The 20697-nt window shown below is 45.0% G+C and overlaps 1 protein-coding gene and 1 long non-coding RNA gene across 7 annotated transcripts in view; one reads left to right on the top strand and one right to left on the bottom strand.

Moving 5' to 3' along the window:
- The window catches only part of LOC117352407, a 139164-nt gene that overhangs the window by 98000 nt on the left and 20467 nt on the right, over positions 1 to 20697 (top strand). For 3 of the 4 annotated variants that reach the window (XR_004537676.1, XR_004537677.1, XR_004537674.1), the window contains one exon: positions 10624 to 10682. This is a non-coding gene — a long non-coding RNA (uncharacterized LOC117352407). Of the gene's footprint in view, positions 1 to 10620; positions 10683 to 20697 lie in introns of all 4 variants that reach the window. The other variant, XR_004537675.1, reaches the window with a different exon arrangement.
- The window catches only part of TRIM66 (tripartite motif containing 66), an 86263-nt gene that overhangs the window by 62995 nt on the left and 2571 nt on the right, over positions 1 to 20697 (bottom strand). For all 3 annotated transcript variants that reach the window (XM_033928901.1, XM_033928900.1, XM_033928899.1), the window contains 3 exons: positions 9199 to 9302; positions 4881 to 5028; positions 1718 to 1850 (listed from right to left, as the gene is read on the bottom strand). In XM_033928901.1, coding sequence (XP_033784792.1) covers positions 1718 to 1850; positions 4881 to 5028; positions 9199 to 9302 — 385 coding nt within the window. The remainder of the gene's footprint in view (positions 1 to 1717; positions 1851 to 4880; positions 5029 to 9198; positions 9303 to 20697) is intronic.

Genomic DNA, 20697 nt, shown 5'->3' with positions numbered 1-20697 from the left:
TGTCCGGTTTTGGAAGTCCCCGACCTCAGTACCACATCTGGAGGGTAACTGCGCATGCATGGATGTTGACATAACATCATTCAGATACATACTCATAACATCATGATGTCCACGCATGCGCAGACACCCTCCAGATGCGGTCCCAATCTGGGGAGGTTCCTGTGGGGGTGGAGCAGGGGGGCAGAACAGGGTGGATCTGGAGATAGAAAAGGGCGGGGCTGGGGGGTAGAACAGGGTGGGATCAGGCGTCTTGGTTTTTGTTTTTTTTTAAATAGAGGAAATCTGGCAACCTTATCCACACAGTGGTGAACTGGGTCAGAAACTGGCTGTCGGACAGACGCCAGAGGGTGGTGGTTAATGGAAGTCGCTCGAAGGAAGGAAAGGTGACTAGTGGAGTCCCTCAGGGTTCGGTGCTGGGGCCAATCCTGTTCAATATGTATGTGAGTGACATTGCTGAAGGGTTAGAAGGAAAAGTGTGCCTTTTTGCAGATGATACCAAGATTTGTAACAGAGTAGACACCGAAGAGGGAGTGGAAAATATGAAAAAGGATCTGCAAAAGTTAGAGGAATGGTCTAATGCCTGGCAACTAAAATTCAATGCAAAGAAATGCAGAGTAATGCATTTGGGGATTAATAATAGGAAGGAACCGTATATGCTGGGAGGAGAGAAGCTGATATGCACGGACGGGGAGAGGGACCTTGGGGTGATAGTGTCCGAAGATCTAAAGGCGAAAAAACAGTGTGACAAGGCAGTGGCTGCTGCCATAAGGATTCTGGGCTGTATAAAGAGAGGCGTAGTCAGTAGAAGGAAGAAGGTGTTGATGCCCCTGTACAGGTCATTGGTGAGGCCCCACTTGGAGTATTGTGTTCAGTTTTGGAGACCGTATCTGACGAAAGACGTAAGAAGACTTGAGGCGGTCCAGAGGAGGGCGACGAAAATGATAGGAGGCTTGCACCGGAAGACATATGAGGAGAGACTGGAAGCCCTGAATATGTATACCCTAGAGGAAAGGAGAGACAGGGGAGATATGATTCAGACGTTCAAATACTTGAAGGGTATTAACGTAGAACAAAATCTTTTCCAGAGAAAGGAAAATGGTAAAACCAGAGGACATAATTTGAGGTTGAGGGGTGGTAGATTCAGGGGCAATGTTAGGAAATTCTACTTTACGGAGAGGGTGGTGGATGCCTGGAATGCGCTCCCGAGAGAGGTGGTGGAGAGTAAAACTGTGACTGAGTTCAAAGAAGCGTGGGATGAACACAGAAGATTTAGAATCAGAAAATAATATTAAAGATTGAACTAGGCCAGTTACTGGGCAGACTTGTACGGTCTGTGTCTGTGTATGGCCGTTTGGAGGAGGATGGGCAGGGGAGGGCTTCAATGGCTGGGAGGGTGTAGATGGGCTGGAGTAAGTCTTAACAGAGATTTCGGCAGTTGGAACCCAAGCACAGTACCGGGTAAAGCTTTGGATTCTCGCCCAGAAATAGCTAAGAAGAAAAAAAAAAAAAAAAAAAATTTTTAAATTGAATCAGGTTGGGCAGACTGGATGGACCATTCGGGTCTTTATCTGCCGTCATCTACTATGTTACTATGTTACTATGTCACACCTAAATTTAGGCACCATTTGTAGAATTCCCCAGTCTATTAGTGGGAGCTACCAAAGGAATACAGTGGGATGGCTTCTTCCCACCTCCCCTTCTTTTCCTCTTCAGATACCTGTGATCTTTATGCTCTAGGATCAAACAGTTGCGGCAAGTTAAGACATCGCATGTCTCGCAAAACAACTTCATAGCTTCTTGGTTGTGAAGTGGACAAAACAATGAGAATTCACCTGAGCCCCCTTCGGTTCCTGCAGGACAAGAAAGGATAATGCTATAATACCAAAAACAAGCAATGTTGTACAGTGCATCAGTTTGAAATGTTATTCACGTTCCTGTGACGTGGAGAGGAAGGTTGGGGGATGGCCTAGGTCGGATGTGCTAATAATATGAGCCTATTGCTTCTAGCTGTCACCCTGGCTTCTGCGGTGTCATGGGAAAAGCACCCTTTAACTTCCTCCTCCCCACACTTTGCAATCCCTTCAGCACCTTCTTTTACAACGTTATTTATTTTAAAAATTTATATACTACATACAACTATGCGGTTTCCATATCACATACATAAAATTTTGTTTCCCTACGATTATCACATATAACTTAGACATGTCTAAACATCATTAATCATCCCCGTTATAAAACAGGGATAAAGCGCAAATTCAATCAATTCAGAAATACAAGCAAGCTTTAAAATCATACATTGCTGTCAAGGAAATTCTAAAAGGCGATTAGCAGTGGGACACTTAGAGGGCACTGCTGTGAACTTCATATAAAGGGTACCAGATGTACATCTCACCATAACCCCCTCTAAAAACTCCAATAACCACTGGTCTACCACCCCAATAGCCTTTATGGCTGCAGGTGGCACCTTTATGGCAATACGGTAGAGTTTTTTTTGGGGGGGCTCATACTTTCTACCATAAATATTATGATTACAGTGGCTTTTGGGCCTGGGTCCTCCTCTCTATGGTTCACTAGCCAGGCTACTTAAGACACATATGTGCTGCTCTACCATACCCGGTGCTGCTGTTCTAGAGGTCGGTGTGAACTGTTTCATTCAGATCTTTGGGGGGGATCGCGAGGGACAGTCACTACTGGGGGGAATGTGGGTGTGTGGTGGTGGGGTCATTACTCTCCGATTAGTTTGGGTACCTTTTTGACACTTAGTCGCTTTTAAAATAGGGGTAGGCCCAGACGTCCAAGTTTCATCCTAGACAGCTTAGGAAAGTTTTGATCATCACCGCAAGTCACCCAAGTGCTAAGAACCCCCTTAATCCACACATAACTCGCCTCCACTATGCTCCCTAGAACAATGTATGTACAGCGCCTAAGAAGTCTAGCAAGAAGTCCAGAAAGTCTGTTTCAAAAATCGGCACTTGGATGTTTTTCTTGCCAAAACGTCCAAGTGCCGATTTAGGCTGTCTTTTTGGATGTCTTAGTGTCTTGTAAATGAGCCCCATAACGTTTACTCTCAGTGGACTAATAGTGGATTGAAGTTAATGAGCCTTACAATGTACAATTTCTTTTTTTTTTTTTTAATTTTAGACTCCTGAAGAAGGCACCTTTTAGGTGCCGAAACACTGATCTTGTAAGAACATAAGAATCGCCTCTGCCGAGTCAGACCACAGGTCCATCATGCCCAGCAGTCCGCGCCCGCGGCGGCCCCCCCCCCCCAGGTCAGCGACCTGTAATTGATCCATTATTTAAGACATTCTGACCTGTATAGTACCTGATCTAACAATACCCTTCAATCCCCTTTTCCTTCAGGAACTTGTCCAACCCCTTTTGTTCTACCACCTCTGGAAGTGCATTCCAGGTATCCACCACCCTCTGAGTGAAGAAGAGTCCATTTTTTTTTACTAGATGCATTAATGAACTAAGATCGCAATCTCTTCCTCCCTACTTCTGTCTGATGTCATTTTGCATGCGAAATTGCAACATTTAGGCTCACGCATATACGCCTGCACCTACATGTGAGCAGAGTTGCACATCAAATGCGAATTAGCACCAATTGGTGCTTCTTAACGCCAATTATTTGGCAATTTAATGCCAATTGTGGTACACCCGCAACTGGCCCTTTTCAATAACTGCACCCCCAGTTGTGGGCACCGCCTATAGAATTGGGGGGATAATGCTTAAAGAATGTAATATAAAAAGAACCTCAGTATCGGACAGAGCCACTAATCAATTTTGCAAATCTGTAAATGAGAACACTACCAAAAGACAGTCATTTCAGCCCATTTTCTCTAAACAGTGCTTTGACTTAAGTGGCGGTAGGTGCCCTACTGTTAAATCCAAAGCTTAAAAGAAATTTCAAGGCACCTACCAGCACCTAACCCCCCCCCACCCAAATGCCAGAATTGCATCTCCAGAGGCACCTACCGACATCCGACGCCACTATAGATGTGGCCAACACCAGAAGTTGCGTTACGTGCCAGTACGTTCCTCTGGAGGCATAATTCTCGTCAAAGGCAGGTGCCAGAAATTTAGGCCTTGAAAACCCTGGCCTACATTTCCAGCCCCTACCTTTGCCGGAGGTACGATTTTCTAAACAGTGCCATCATGTGATTGACAGAATCGGGGCCTTCCTGTCCAGAATACCATTACCAGTTCCTCGTTAGTGAACAGAAGTGTGCAATAGTGCAAATTGTGAAAACAAGTCCATTAGTTCTCTATCCAAATCTCATGAAAACTACAAATCACTAACAAGAAATATAAGAACAAGAGGGCATTCGGAAAAACTGAAAGGGGACAGATTCAAAACAAATGCTAGGAAGTTCTTCTTTACCCATCGTGTGGTGGACACCTGGAATGCGCTTCCAGAGGATGTAATAGGGCAGAGAACGGTACTGGGGTTCAAGAAAGGATTGGACAATTTCCTGCTGGAAAAGGGGATAGAGGGGTATAGATAGAGGATTACTGCACAGGTCCTGGACCTATTGGGGCCACCGCGTGAGCGGGCTGCTGGGCGCGATGGACCTCAGGCCTGACCCAGCAGAGGCATTGCTTATGTTCTTATGTTAAGAAGTAAAAACGTTAGACACCTCGGGTTCGAGACGCACACAAATAACTTTTGTGCATACAAACAACACAGCTGGCCTTATAACCAATATGTATAAAAGAACACGAGTGTGTTTATTCTAAACAAGATGCAGGGTGTGTCCAGTGCACCAAAGCGACAGTCCTTAACGTAAAGATAGTGTATTATCTAGATGCCTAGAGAAGTATTTGTGTGTGATGTTTTCCACTCAGCAGTGGTGTTACAGAACAGGGTTCCATGCTACCTGAATAGCCTTTATGCGAGACCGACAGCAAATGGTCTCCAGTATCCTCCGCATGCCGATGCTCTTCCGTGCAGGGATTGCATAGCCACTTGTTGCAGCTGGTGCAAAGGCTATGGGCAGGTTTCTTTTCCATACATTCAAAGCAGCTCTGAAAAAGAGAGAAAGGTACAAGTCTACTGAAAAGAGTAGCATTTTGTTCGAGGCGAGGTAGGGCCTAACTGGTCTTTTTTACATCTAGTGGGTATCCAGCTAAATGAAAGCTTGGACTCGGCGCTAGTGCCATAAGCCATCATATACAACCCCCTGGGACTTTCTCCCTGTTTTATACCCCCTTCAGCAGTCATTGCAGGGACAGTTGCCACGGCATCCTTCCTCCCCTAATCCCACTATCCTTTAACTCCTCGAGTCCTGACTCCACCAGACCCGCCCAAAGATATAAACGATCCTTCCCCTCTCTACGCGGTATTCTCTATGCAGGTAAACTGGGAAAATCTCTTCTCTTCAAAATCACAGGCCTCTGGAATGACCTTACTATCCCGCTGCGGAACCTGGGCTCTCTCCAACTATTCCGCAAGCAACTGAAAACTTGGCTCTTCTCTAACATGTAATTCTATTTTCCGCCCCCTTACTCTTCCATTCTATATATAAGCTCATGTAAACCTTTTCCTTTCTCTTCTTATATTTTAAGTTCTTGTAAACCGTGCCGAGCTCCACTTCCGTGGAGAGGATGCGGTATATAAACTTAAGGTTTAGTTTAGTTGTTGGCTGCTGGCCACGGACTAGGGTTTGTGCTGAAGTCCTGCAATCATGTACCCAAAAATCTGACCAGTGGGTGCAGTTGTCATGCGATTCCTAGCACTTGCACCTATCAGTATCCGATTTCTTCCTCAGATAAATTCCAGCCCCTTGTCAGTCCAAGGAGCTGAACATTTGACCTAGGAATCAAACCCAGGCCTATCGCAAGAGTTCCAAGTGATCGGTGGTTGGGAAGCCTATTGCTGTGATCAGGGTTTCAAAACCAGAGTGCAAAGTTGCACCTTCAAATAGAAAACACACCACACCATTTTACTTATGTGAATTATATAGGGGTCCTTTTACTAGCCGATTTAGCATACGCTAATATTAGCACACGGCACATGCTAACGCATCCATTATGTTCTATGCATGCGTTAAGTATTCAGCGTGAGCTAAATCGGCTAGCACGCCTTAGTAAAAAGGACTCCATATTGTTTTTTTATAAATGTGTTTTGTATGGGGGTTTTTTTGGTGGGGGGGTTGTGGAGGGTCAGTAGGAAGAAACTCCTTTCATTTGCTATATTTATTTTATGTTATTTATTCAAGTGGCGTATCAGCTTCTGATGTGCTTTTACGTTATTGATTTATTCATTATCGTTTCATCATATGCCATTGTTTACTATTTATTGTCCATTTTTGTGTGCTCCACCGTACGAGTCCCCTTTAAGTAGTTTTTTATATGACTTTTATATGGTTTGGGATGATTTGTATTATTCTACGTTATTGACAATCAGGCTCTTTATTTTGACTATTGTTGTAGCTATTGTTAATTGATTTAATTAAGGGCAACCTGTTTTAAGGATATACATGCTCACCACAGGCAAGCTGAAAAGGCATTTAATCATAGGTTCCTTAAGTATCTCAGTCCATACTTCAATTATAATTCTATCTGGATGTTTCAAAACATTTTCCTTGTCTTTTCTATGCACATAAAACTGTCAGATATTCAAAAATGCCCCATTGGAAAAGAACGTTTCACTTCCTTTGGCCAACATGGAATTTTATCAGCCAACGTAGCACCATTTGTTTATTTTGGACCTTTTCACTGAAGTACGTTAAGTAATTAATATAAAATTTAGCATTCTCTGTTACCAGACAAATATGGTAACTGTTACCATGGCGGCATGACATTAAACATGCTCTAATTCATTGCTTAACTATATGCAGTTTCAAGGAGCACATGGCAGTTAGTGCTCAATATTTATTACAGGCTTTCAGTTGTGCAGTCATGTTATGTTATATAACTCATATTGCGCCAACTCCCACAAACAGTGGTTCAAAGCAGATAACAAAAGAGTAGAAACATACAGCAAAAAAATTAAGCAGACGTATCAAGGCAACCAAAAACAATTAAAGGAGACATCTATGAAATAGATAAGTGTATAGATTCTTACGGACAGAAATGTGATGACAAGGCTTGTAACTTGGGAAAGCCGAAAATGAACCCTGGCGCACTCAACGCTTCCTCAAGAGGAGGCAGTAAATGAATAGGTGCTAACTGCAGTCTTAAGGTGCAGTGACTGTACAGGACATGCTGGGGCACATCCAACAATCATCACACAGGGCCCGATTCACTATCCTGCCCAATCGTGACCGATCTGTGTCCCATCGATTCTGGAAGCCAGAATATTCTAATGTAGGCGATTGGAGGCACGCCCCCATCTGCCGACATGAATCGTTAGGTAGCGATCCTGACCCATGCGCAGACCATATACTTTGCCTGTAGATGATCTGCGCATGTGTTTGCTGTCTCTTTTTTTTTTTTTTAACTGGCCCCCGACTCATCTACTCTCTGCCACCCTTCCCTGCAGTGCGAGCACATGGTTTTAACCCACGGGTTTAAAGCATGGACTCGCACTGCAGGAAAGGGTGGCAGAGAGTAGGAGAGTCGGAGGAGGCAGAGAGCAGGTCGCGGCAGAGAGTAGGAGAGCCGGGGAGCCAGAGAGAGAGCCGGGGAGGCAGAGAGCAGGTCGCGGCAGAGGGTAGGAGAGCCGGGGAGGCAGAGAGCAGGTCGCAGGTCGCAGGTCGCGGCAGAGAGTAGTAGAGCCGGGGAGCCAGAGAGAAGGGCGCGGCAGAGAGTAGGAGAGCCGGGGAGCCAGAGAGAGAGTCGGGGAGGCAGAGAGCAGGTCGCGGCAGAGAGTAGGAGAGCCGGGGAGCCAGAGAGAGAGTCGGGGAGGCAGAGGGCAGGTTGCGGCAGAGAGTAGGAGAGCCGGGGAGCCAGAGAGAGAGTCGGGGAGGCAGAGAGCAGGTCGCGGCAGAGAGTAGGAGAGCCAGGGATCCAGAGAGAGAGTCGGGCAGGCAGAGAGCAGGTCGCGGCAGAGAGTAGGAGAGCCGGGGATCCAGAGAAAGAGTCGGGGAGGCAGAGAGCAGGTCGCGGCAGAGAGTAGGAGAGCCAGGGATCCAGAGAGAGAGTCGGGCAGGTAGAGAGCAGGTCGCGGCAGAGAGTAGGAGAGCCAGGGATCCAGAGAAAGAGTCGGGGAGGCAGAGAGCAGGTCGCGGCAGAGAGTAGGAGAGTCGTGGATCCAGAGAGAGAGTCGGGCAGGCAGAGAGCAGGTCGCGGCAGAGAGTAGGAGAGCCGGGGAGCCAGAGAAAGAGTCGGGGAGGCAGAGAGCAGGTCGCGGCAGAGAGTAGGAGAGTCGGGGATCCAGAGAGAGAGTCGGGCAGGCAGAGAGCAGGTCGCGGCAGAGAGTAGGAGAGCCAGAGAGAGAGTCGGGAAGGCAGAGTGTAGGTCTATTTCAGGGCTGCAGGGCAGTCAGAAAGGATGTAAGCGACTGGTTCCCAGCAGTTGCTTCTTGTTGATCGGCCAGCCCAGTTGGTGTTCAAAAAAAAAAAAAAGGTTTAGTGATTTGCATCCCTGCCTACTTTGCATGCCGTGTCCTCTCATTAGCATGCACGGATCGGAATCGGATCGATACCCAGGTTAGTGAATTGGGGCAGAGGGAAATCAGGTCGCAAACCGATCGGTACACGATCGGTTTGCTTAGTGAATCTAGACCAGTGTCTTTCTATGTATTTTCTTAGTTTTTGTTAAAGCGCAGCAAGTATAAAAGCTTACCACACTTTATGTATTTAAAATGGTGTAAGCTGCCTTCCTAAAACACAGGAAATGGCCAAAGAGGTATATAAAAGCATAACAATTTCCTAACATATGGAACGATGACCACTAATCAGCAGTGACCCAACTCATGTAAGTAAAGATTTCAATCTAGGGCCTGGAGCGTATGGAACAGTGGTTAAAACTACAGCCTCAGCACCTCGAGGTTGTGGGTTCAAACCCACACTGCTCCTTGTGATCCTGAGCAAGTCACTTAATCCCCCCCATTGCCCCAGGTACACTAGATAGATAGTGAGCCCACCAGGACAGGGAAAAATGCTTGAGCACCTGAATAAATTCATGTAAACCATTTTGAGCTCCCTTGGGAGAATGGTATAGAAAATTGAATAAATAACAGTAATTCCCATAGGTACATAATTGGGGAAGGTCATCTTTTTAATACATCAGACCTCTGGTGTTTGCACTTACCCTGGCCATAATAGGATTTATTTTCAGGAAGTCCTTCAGAAAGAAGTTCTCAACCACATCTGTTGTGAAGCAGGTCTGCTTACAGACAGGGCATGAAATGATACCTGGGTGAGAGAGTCGGAGTAAACCAGGAAATTAAGTTAGCTACACTTAAGGGACTTGGTACTTTATCATGCTGTAACAAACTACCTTCTAAACAAAATTGCCAAAAATTGTCCATTGTATGATGGAACAGAAAACAGACAGTACTAGTATCACATGGCATTTTAATCTTTATAAATGCTAATGTGTACAATTTATAGGCCCTTCAACTAGAGCAAACGAATACTTATAAAATATTTAGAAAAGTAGAATGAGGTTTATTTTTCATTAAAAACAACCATAGCATTCTAGAAAAGGCTTCATGAGCTTCAGCAAACTGTAGATATTCACAAATAGGTCATCCTCACATATAGATTGCATATCTACTTTTCCCCTTAATGCGAACATATAGGTTGATCCTGTCCATCTCTCCACAAGTCTAGGATTTCCCTTTCTTCCCACTCATGCTGGGTTCAGCATCTCCCTTCCCCTTCCTGGGGTCCAGCATCTCACCTCCTCCAACAATGCAGGATCATTTTTCTTTCCGAGATATGGAATACATTAATAAATTGGTTCCCAAACTGTGGGTTGGCACACCAAATGGGGTCATGTCATCAGTAGATGGGATCACAGAAACAGGGCTCTTCCCCTTCCCTCTGGACCTCCATTGAGACCTTTAGTCCAATAGTTGCAATCAGCATAAATAGGGTTACCATATGGCTCCAGATAAGCGAAGACGGATTGCGATATCCGGGTTTTACTTCCATTGCTTTCAGTGGAAGTAAAACCCCATGTGTCTCAATGTGTCCTACTTACTTCCATTGCTTTCAGTGGCAATAAAACCCAGATGTCTCAATCCGTCCTCCTTTTTATGGAGCCATATGGTAACCCTAAGCATAAGGCCTATGAATCAGTGAATGTTCACAGCCCTTATTGCCCTCGTCTCTTAGGGGCTTTCTTTTAGATGGAAATCCATGCAGAGTACTGGATCCTTGAGCGCACAGGGCCCTGTGCATATTGCTGTTCCTACTGATACCAGGTTGCTATTTCCATGCTTTGGATAAGTGAGGGGGAGGGGGCAGAAGAAGAAGAGTATGAGGAAGAGGAGGGGAGAAGAAAATAGGTGTGCGGGGGGGAGGGGGGGCCCACCATCATCTGGTGTCATATGAATTTTAAAATGTTAAAATGGGATCACATTGAATAAAAAAGTGTGGGAACTACTGAATACATACTTTAAAATGGTACACTTGGCTAACTTAACCATAAGAACATTCCCTCTGAATCATGTTGCTTAGAATAAATTTTCTGTTATTTTAATAATTATGATGTCTTTGTTGAAAGCAGGTCCCGAGAGCTCGAATGACCCATCCTGGCAAATCAAAATATCCAACTTTCCTTTGCAAGTAAGTTTCCCTTTTGCTTTCGCATCTTTTTTTTTTTTTTTACAATTCAATACATGGTTGAAAATATTTTCAGATAAGAAATGCAAGCACAATGCCTTCAGGTCACCGTGGAATGGATGAACTTGTTCTCATTCTCAAATTCCTACACAATGGCATGTGGGAATTGAAAACCAGCTGCTTTGAGGGAAATTCTTGGTAACAAAAACCAAGCAGAAACACCACAATTCAATAGGAATCCAATTGATGGTTATCAAACTACTTTAAATGCCTGACCCCTTCAAGGGCTACCACTGCAATGACTAGACTAGGGATGTTTGAGTTGAGAGGATTGGCAAGGAATATATACAGTAATTGGTATGATTTATCAGGTAGCTGTGTACCAGATCCCAGCCCTGGTTCCGGTGGGATGGAAGTACAAAAAGCAGGAGGAAACTGTCAGGAACCAAGAAATGGAAGAGTAACATACTATAAGGCAGTGGTCTCAAACTCGCAGCCGGCCAGGTCCTATTTTGAGGCCCCCGGTATGCTTATCATAATCACAAAAGTAAAATAAAACCGTTTCTTGATCATATGTCTCTCTAGCTATAAATGACAATATTATTAAGTCTTAGCCAAAAGGAAAGATTTATAAACTATAAAGAGTTTTACCTCATGCAAAATTGTCATTTCTTTAATAAGACATTAACTATTTTGTCTGAGGCCCTCCAAGTACCTACAAATCCAAAAGGTGGCCCTGCAAAGGGGTTGAGATTGAAACCTTCTATAAGAGAAAGGTGACAGTCTAGGTGTTTGAGCATACTGCATGATTTAACAGGGTTGGAATATGGAATGGGTGTATTAAGCTATCTGTGGAAAGGGTTCATAGACATAATCGCGGAAGACAAAGGCACGCGCTGACAACTGAGCGCAAGACGGAGGCGCGTGTCAAAGAAAATTACTGTTTTTAGGGGCTCCGACGGGGGGTTTTGTTGGGGAGTCCCCCCCCCCCACTTTACTTAATACAGATTGCGGCGGCGTTGTGGGGGGTTTGGGGGGTTGTAACCCCCCACATTTTACTGGAAACTTAACTTTTTCCCAAAAAACAGGGAAAAAGTGAAGTTTTCAGTAAAACGTGGGGGGTTACAACCCCCCAAACCCCCCACAATGCCCCCACAATGCGGCGTGATCTGTATTAAGTAAAGTGGGGGGGTTCCCCCCCACGCCCCCCCGTCGGAGCCCCTAAAAACAGTAATTTTCTTCGGCACGCGCCTCCACGCTGCGCTCAATTGTCTGCTCGTGCCTTTGTCCCGGCGCGCTTTTGACCTGACACCATGGAAAGAGCAGGGCTGGCCCCAACACTAGGCAAACTAAGCATCTGTGTAGAGCAGTAACATAGGGTTACCAAATGTCTGGATTTACCCAGACATGTCTTCTCTTTAGAGGACTGTCTGGGTGTCCCGATGGATTTTAAAAACCTGGCAGTTTGACAGGGTTCTGGAAGGCCCCAGCCCTGACAAGAGCTCAGGGCCGCATCTGGAGGGCCTCCGAGCATGCGTTGATACGACATCATGGCGTCACATCCGTGCATGCTCAAAGGCACTTCCCGAGCTCAGGGAAGAAGAGATGAGGTTTGTGTGGGGGCTGGGCTGGGGCAGACCAGGGCCACTTGTCCTCTTTTTTTTGCTTCATCAAATCTGGTAGCCCTACAGTAGCATCTCCTCTCGTCTCCTTTTCACTACCCTCCCCCCTTTTCTCTGACCCAGGCGGAAGTTGAAAGCAGACTCAGCACTGGCACAAGGCCTCTAACCACAGGCCCATGCTCCCGAAGTGCTTCCATATTCCACCCTCCTCCCTGCAGTAAATCTGTCAAACTGGGCGAGATGTGGCATCAAGAACAGACCTGTGTTTAAGGGCCCTGTGCTCAAAAGCTTGCCCTGGAAGTAAAACTAGTTGTAACCAGTCTTACTTGCAAGGCAGCTCAGCCTCCGATGTACAATAGGGTTCTCGACGGCTTCTACCAATTGAGGTAGCAATCACCGAGAATCCTATGCAAATGCATTACAAGGATACATTACAAGGAGCTCATTAATATTAAAATGAGCACTCCTTGTAATGCACAGCAAGGAACGCCCACCTCCTACCGTGCAAATTTATCTAGGCGCGGGGCACACACTCACAACAGCTGTGTCCATATCACATGTGAAACAAAAAAAAAAAACCCAAAACACCCCAATAATAAAATTGCTCGAAAGCTCCGGCAATCAGGAACTGTACCATGCCTACCGCTCAGCTATTGCAGGCGCCAGACACTGTTCCTGCCCCTTTTACTGGGATTCTCAGCACAAATAGCTTGCATATATGATTTGCATAGCCCAGCAAATCAAAATCGTTCCCACCCGGGTGTTTTCTATCAGGTTATCAAAGCTTTGTATATCCTGCCCCGAGTGCTTTCAACTTCCGCCTGAGTCTAGGAAAAAGTAGGACAATGGTGTTTGCAGGGAAGGGAAAAGAAGATCCTGGTCCGGGGGGGAGGGGGGAAGAGGGCAAGAGTAGGGCAAAGATGGCCCAGTGAAGGAGGGGGTGCATTACTGAAATTAGCCTAGGCATCAGATACCCTTGAGCTGATTCTAGCCCAGACAGAACTTCTTGCTTCTTGGAGTATTTTCCAATTCTACAGCACAGTTATCAGCACACACAGAAACAGGAGATGTTTTTAAATGTACCTAACTTTTGCCTTAGAATACTTTCCACCTCCTAATAAACAAACAGAGATACAATTTTTTTTGCTGAGTACTGTAAAGAAGTATTATTACATATTACTAATTAAATCCATTCAAACCCAGGGCGAAAATCAAATGCACTTAGAAGGGATGTATACATTCAGCGCTGGGTTAGCAAAACTATGCACAGAACTTGGGTGGATTAATAATGGTTTTATATAATCCATTCTCACCTAGACAGACTTAACGTACAAGATGATAAAGTGATTCAAAGCCACAAAGAGCATCAATGCAGAACAGATGCTGAATCGCAGAAATTTTTACCCATTACAAACGTTCTGTGCTTTACCTTTATTGTATCCTTTTATTCATAATGTTATTTTTATTGGTTCTGACCTGAGTTTTGTGTGTGAATACTCGTTTTCTAACTGGTTTTAATTAGGAATGTAATAAGCTGTACTCCACTCAGAACTGTCAGTGATAATGCAGAATAGAAATCTGCTAAATTAAATAAATTAACCCTTCTTGCCTTGATCAGAGTTTACGGAGGTAAAATTCATGGCAGAGCAGTCACAAGATCCCACAGAGGACTAAAAGGCAGCAACACCCTCTGGTGAGAGCCGTGACCCACGATTCCCAGGCTTAGACTGACAAGAGTCCCACATGCTTTTCTTCTCGAAGATGGCATTTGCTGACGCAATTTCATATCTCAAGTGCTTTGCCACACTCAGAAAATTCTCCCGAGCCTCCTGGCTGAGGCAACACTGTTTGCAGGGGAATGGTAAAAGGATGATGCCACTTCAGCTCCGTATGTACCAGCAAATGAAGGGGTGGGCAGCACTTCTGGGCCTCAGATTTAACAGGGAATTGCGATCACTCTTCTCTCACCTAGCTACCGCTGCTGATCACAGACTGCTCACACAAATTAAAAGCAGCAGTGGTGAACATGCATTCCACCCATTTAAATTTTTCCCCCCTGTGGCTGGCACAGGCCTTTAATCAGATGCGCTAGCATGGCTGTGCCTCTGTCTTTGAGCAGTGGATAATTTGTGCACCGATTCCTGTAAACCGGTGCTTCTCAGGCCCCCCCCCCTCCTAGAGGCAGAACTAGCCTTTTCAGGATTACTGCAATAAATATGCATGAGATGGATGTGCTATGGGTCTCCAATGTAGCTCATGCACATTGATGAGAGGCACTGCTGTAGATTGCCAAGGAAGTAAGAAAGATGCTGGTACAATTGGCAGGTGTAGGATATCCTACTACCCTGATTAATACAGTCCCCTCTTCCTCTTTCCAGCTTCCGATTCCCTCCACATATCCATCATTCGCCAGCCTCAGCTCCTGGCTCTCAATTTTCTCATGAAATTGTTTCAGTCCTTCACAGTAGTGAAACTACATCCAATATTCCCTATTCTTTTCTCTCCGTGGAAACGCCATCTGGCAAATTATTGCTGCAACCTGAGATGGAGGGTTTTCAAGGCAGTGCCAGTCCCATAAAGCACACTTCCTTTGTAAGACATAGGTCAGGTATTGTAACACACAGACACTAAAATCCATGCCGTTTCCAGCACACTCCCTGATTACCAGCCAGAGGGTAAAGGCAGGGGATCAAGACTCAGGATTCAAATCCCACTTTCTGTATTAAAGCAACTTGCCCTAGGTCATAAGGAATTTTATCTCTCAATGTCTCAGGTCTTCACTTAGCACGTAAACTCTTGGGGGAAGGTACTTACTATATCTGAACACTAACAAATGCTGTAGCCCTCTTGAACACAAGAGTCTTGTCGGTGTTATAAGCATCTGAAAGGCAAGCTAAAGATAAATAAGAACAAATGCCTGTAGGACAAAAGCTGAGCTTCCAAATGAAGGCCAACTGATGCTCTAAGCCAGTGGCACACTCCGGACATGCGCAGACATCGACACGATGATATCATGTGCACGTGGTAACATCATCACGCCGATATCCGCGCATGCACGGAAACCCTTCAGACGGGGCCCTGAGCTTGCTAACCCTGGGAGGAGAGGAGAAGAGGCAGCGGCGGACTGCCTACAAGACGTGCCTCTCTCCGCAAGATGCCCATCCTGGAGGTAGTCAGCCGGCGCCATCTCCTCCTTGCCAGCGTCTCGCGGCACACCCTGGAGCTCGCCACAGCACACAGTTTGAGATACACTGCTCTTAGCACAGCCCTGTTGCCCTTCCATTGCTTAACTGCCTAAACATTAAGAATTAGTAAGTGCCGAGAAGTAGCATTGTATGAAACGACCAATGAGATTCAGGTTGGATAATGTCACCTAAAAAAAAGTTGGTGCCGACTAGTGTGGCGCCGAGCACAATTCTATAAGAGTTAGACGCACTTTAATCATGCTTAAGTGTCGCTAGGCATTCAAACTTTAGGCACAACCTATTTACGGCAGGTTTTCTTTGCCTAAATACTGGCACCTAATTCACAAAGAGGTACCGAACTTGAAAACACGCGCATGATCTGCCCCCGTAACCACACCTACTTTTTATAGAATTGTGTTTTCCAAGTTAGGCACCTAACTTTCACTTAAGTCCAATACAAGTCAATTATGAGGTTTTAAGTGCCGATTAAGCCTATCAATTAAGTTAGGTGCCTCCATTAGCGAGACATGCCGCTATAGGCTCCTAGCAGACTATATGGAATTTGCCTGTAAGGGAATACCGAGGCAGTTTCCTTGGAAGAGGCCACAGAGAGGGCTAACATCTGGAGCAATTCTGCTATTAGCAACTAGAACATCTGCAAGCGCTAAAGCAGCGTCTCAAGGTTCTTTTTTTTTTTTTTTTTTTAGCTTCGGCACACTAAACGGAGCAAATGTTTTTTGTGGCACATTACAATTGAAATGATAAAATTGCAAAACCAACCAAAAAGTAACTTTGAGAGTTATTTATTTGCGAATTAACTCAAGACGCAGCTCGACAGTCGACAAGCAAAAGCGCATTTCATCATCCACCATCTGCAGTTGTCCTCTTATCTAATTAATTTCTGTCAGATTTGAAAATCCAAGTTCGCAAAGATAAAGAAGATCCAAACGGTAACAAAGCCTTGACTGCTTTTGTTGATCAAGTTAGGATAACGACTGCATAAAAAGTAAAAATATAATACTGGCTGTTAGTTTTCAAGGACCAACCACATCAACCAATGATGCTTATCTGGGCGGTGGCACACAGACGCTTATAACACCGACAGACTCTTGTGTTTGCGACATACATGTCATCTAGGGAATTTTTTTAAATAAAGTAAAATTCTGGAATCTCTCATGGCACAGAGTTTGAGACACACTGTGCTAAAGCTATCCACAGTTCATTTTGAAATGAATTGAAAAATCCAAAAGAAAGAGGCTTGTTTTCTTTTGTGCCAAAATAACCCGAAACAAAGCAGTGAAATTCAGGCGCAATAGGGGTTGGAAAGAATTCCACGAGCCTTGCTCTGCCCGCTTCCCCCTCTTGTTTCGATTGTTTCATTATGTTTGATGGCATACGCTATTTGCGAATAACGCACACTAAAAATGAAAGAGGAAACAAAATTGAATGAAACATACAAAACACAAAAATCACCACCAATAAATGTCACACAGGGAAGCGAAATGAAAAATAGCTGGTAAACACATCCCTGTGTCACGGTATCTCCACTCCAGACACCGAGATTCTCATCACTCTAACGCATCCCTCTCTACCGAGCTGTGACAGACAGAAAATCCTAGTTAATAAAAAGTAGAGATCTGATCTGCATTACAAGTACATTAAGTGCTCCATTGCACCACAAACTTTAAAGAAACAAAAGAACATAAAAGAAAAATGAAGCCAGAGTATCCAAACAGATGCCAGTATGCTTCCAGAAAACAGTTATACCCACTAGACCATTACTGTTCAAGAATTTCTCATTATACATATTATCCATTCTGCAACTGCTTTTAAATTTGTTTATTCTCTCACAAAAATCCTGCTTTCTTCCATGAACCCAATTTCCCCATCCCGTCCCCGCGGGTTTTGTCGCCGTCCCACTCCTGAATGCTCTGCCTTAGCCACACAAGCCTCGGACACTTCCGATTTTAAAGTATTTGAGGCTTGAGCCGATGAGGATACAGCTTGCAGGAATGGGGCAGAGACAGGAAAAGAACTCGCCGGAATGGGAAAATGAGTTCCCGCAGGGACGGGGAAAAATTTGTCCCCGTGTCATTCTCTAGCACCAAGCTCTGGAGAGGCAGCACCCAAAGGGAGGATACACTGTACCCCTCATGCCACCCTGTTGCCCAGAAGCAGCACTTCGCTGGATACATGCTGTGAAAACTATGTGGAATTAAACCTAGCTAGCACACATCTTGGAGCAATTTTTCTCCTGATGACAGGATAGGGACACTGGTTGCTGTTTAATTATGTTGCTAAAGGGAAAGTACGCCTTTCTATGGTTCTTACCCGACACGGATTTGCAAGGAGAGACTACTTTTCTTGTCTCGTGGTAGCAAGGTGAAGAAGATGCTTCTGGAAACAGCAAGGCAGATTCTTAAATAAATCCTTTCAGACTGAAGCCCCACAACCCATGAAAGATGACAATGCACTTCTATGCCTGCCTGGAACTCGCACTGTACAGACAGAGCTAGTTGGTGGAGAAATGAGTAGTGTGGATGTCCCTGGTGGTTCACTGTTTATATGAAGTCCTCTGTATGATGCAATCATTGTATCTAAATAGCAATCCAAAATGGAATAATAGAACTCAAAACACAGAGTGGGCTTATCCAAGGGATTAGAAAGGTGCGCGCTATTGACCTCTTTGAAGCTGGACATCCAACGTTACCAGTGCTGGTCTACGACTGAAATAGTTTAAATGAAGATACCGACGATACCTTATAGGATTAACCAATCGATTTACTGAGGCTGGAACTTTCATCCTTAGATACAAACAATATGGAAAGCTCCTGCCCCAATAACAGCATCAGCATCTTTGGGATTTTTTTTTTTTTTGGGGGGGGGGGGGTTTTTTTTTGCAGTCACGGTAGAGGTGTCTACTACAGCCTGGGACGCTAAATGATCTGACACTCATAGGAATTCTATGAGCACCAGAGCATTTGGCGCTCCAGAATGTGGTAGAAACTTCTACCACAGCTTAGTAAAAGGTGGTGGGGGGGAGGGGGAGGGAGAATAGCTAGTATGTCGTCAATACAGTTTAGTTTAGTGATTTTAATCCCTGGGAAATGTATCTCAATACCAGCAGAATGCTCCCAGACAATACACCACCAATTATAATAGCATATGATCACACGAGTATCGTTACAATGATACACCTATGGGCCGTAGAACCAAAAAGGAAAATAAAATGATCCTTTCCTGTGTGATAATAAGTTTACTGTGTAAATTTCACTGCTTTGGACTTAATTCTGTATATGGTGCCCAAAAAATACACAGAAAAAAAAATGCACTTAAGATTATGGCGGTATAGAAGAAATAAAGTTATTATTATTATTATTATTATAAATCAGGGAGCCATACTAAGGTGGATAGGCAAATGGCTGGAAAACAGAATGCAGAGGGTGGGCATAAATGGGAAGCTCTCAGACTGGGAGAAAGTGACTAGCGGTGGGAATTCTGGACTCCAAGGGGAAGAAAAGAGAGATGCTGGACCAAGAGATGCTGGCTCCCAATTAGCCAACGCTGTGCTTTCAAGGCCCTGACAATAGCCCACAAGAGAATTTACTCCACCACCCCCTCCTACATAAAATCCAAGCTTCCCATCTACACCCCCACTCGCACCCTCCGCTCAAAATCGGAGATACGCCTATGCACCCCCCCCCCCCCCCCCGGAAGGTCCCTCCTCTCAGAAACTGCCCGCAAACGATCCTACAGCCACTTCATTCCACATCTCTGGAACCAACTCCCCTTTCAACTCAGACAACAGAACTCATTATTAACATTCCGTAAAATGGTAAAGACCCTCCTCTTCAGCTAAAGATCACACTCAGTCTACTCCCCCCCTTAAGCCCACCTCTCTCCTCTCTCCCCTGTCTATCTTCTCCCTAAATTTCAGTATAGTCCTCTCTTAGTCTATACTCTGACAAATTGTATCTAAACTCAAATAACTTGTACTTAAACTAAACTACTTATTCTTAAACTCTGCTCTTAATTTGCTGTATACTCCCTGTATTTAAATTATGTATGTAAATCTCGTATGTCCAAACACTTAAACCTATTGTACTTCTTATATGTCTAATTACTCTCCATTGTGTATGTTCAGTTGTAGACCGTTCTGAGCTACTGGGAGGACGGGATAAAAATCTAAATAAATAAATAAAAAATAAATAAATAAGAGAACTGAGGAGAAAGAACAGAGAAATGCTGGCCAATGGGGATGGAGGGAAGGGAAAGGAGATGGAGAGGTGTTAGATGACTAGTACAGAGGAAGAGATAGTAGGGAGATTCAGAGCATGGTGAAAACCATGAAGGAGAAACCAAAGGATGAGGGGTTAGCAGGGGCAGGACAGGGTTGAAGAAGGAGAAAGAAAAATACAAACCTAAGGGGGAATTTACCACTGGGCAACAGGGTGGCTGGCTGTCTCCTTTGCCCATTGGTAACCGCCATGGACTGGAGAAGGTAGAAGTCAGGAGGAATTATGAGCTTTCCTTCCCTGTCTTGTCCCTCACTCACTGTCTCTCTTTTATCAGTGTTACAGTTTGGCCTTCTTGGGCGGAACAGTTTTCATCTGCATGTTTTGCCCACAATATAGGCCTCAGAGCGACGGACTGGGTCAGGAACTGGTTGAGGATAAGTCAACAGAGGGTAGTGGCCAATGGAGATCGCTCTGAGGAAATGGATGTTACCAGTGGTATGAACATAAGAATTGCCGCTGCTGGGTCAGACCAGTGATCCATCGTGCCTCAAGGCAGTGGTGTAGTGAGTGAGGGAAACACTCAGGGCGATGGTGTCTGGCATTACCTTGCGCCCCCTATTCTTCCCTGCCACTTAAATGCCCCCTGCATACCCCTTGAAATGCTCACTAGTGCAAGCATCCTTGACTATCAAATTAGTGGTAGTCTCAAAAATCAATACTTCTTTAACATTGAAATAACTTATTACCGTATTTTCACTCATATACCGCGCACCCGTGTAAAACGCGCACACGGGTATAGCACGCGGGAAACTGTAATTTATGTAAAGAAATTTTTATATACCGCGCACACCCGTATACCGCGCATGCCGCCCCGACTCTCCCGTCGCTGCCCGACTCTCCTCTCCCCCTTGAAGTCCTGTCCCCACCCTGAAAGCCTGATGCCCCCCCCCCCCGACATCCGATTCACCCTCCC

This window comes from Geotrypetes seraphini, chromosome 19 (genome assembly GCF_902459505.1).
Source record: "Geotrypetes seraphini chromosome 19, aGeoSer1.1, whole genome shotgun sequence".
NCBI classification, from domain to species: Eukaryota; Metazoa; Chordata; class Amphibia; order Gymnophiona; family Dermophiidae; genus Geotrypetes; species Geotrypetes seraphini.
This window is presented reverse-complemented; position numbering and strand designations above follow the sequence as displayed.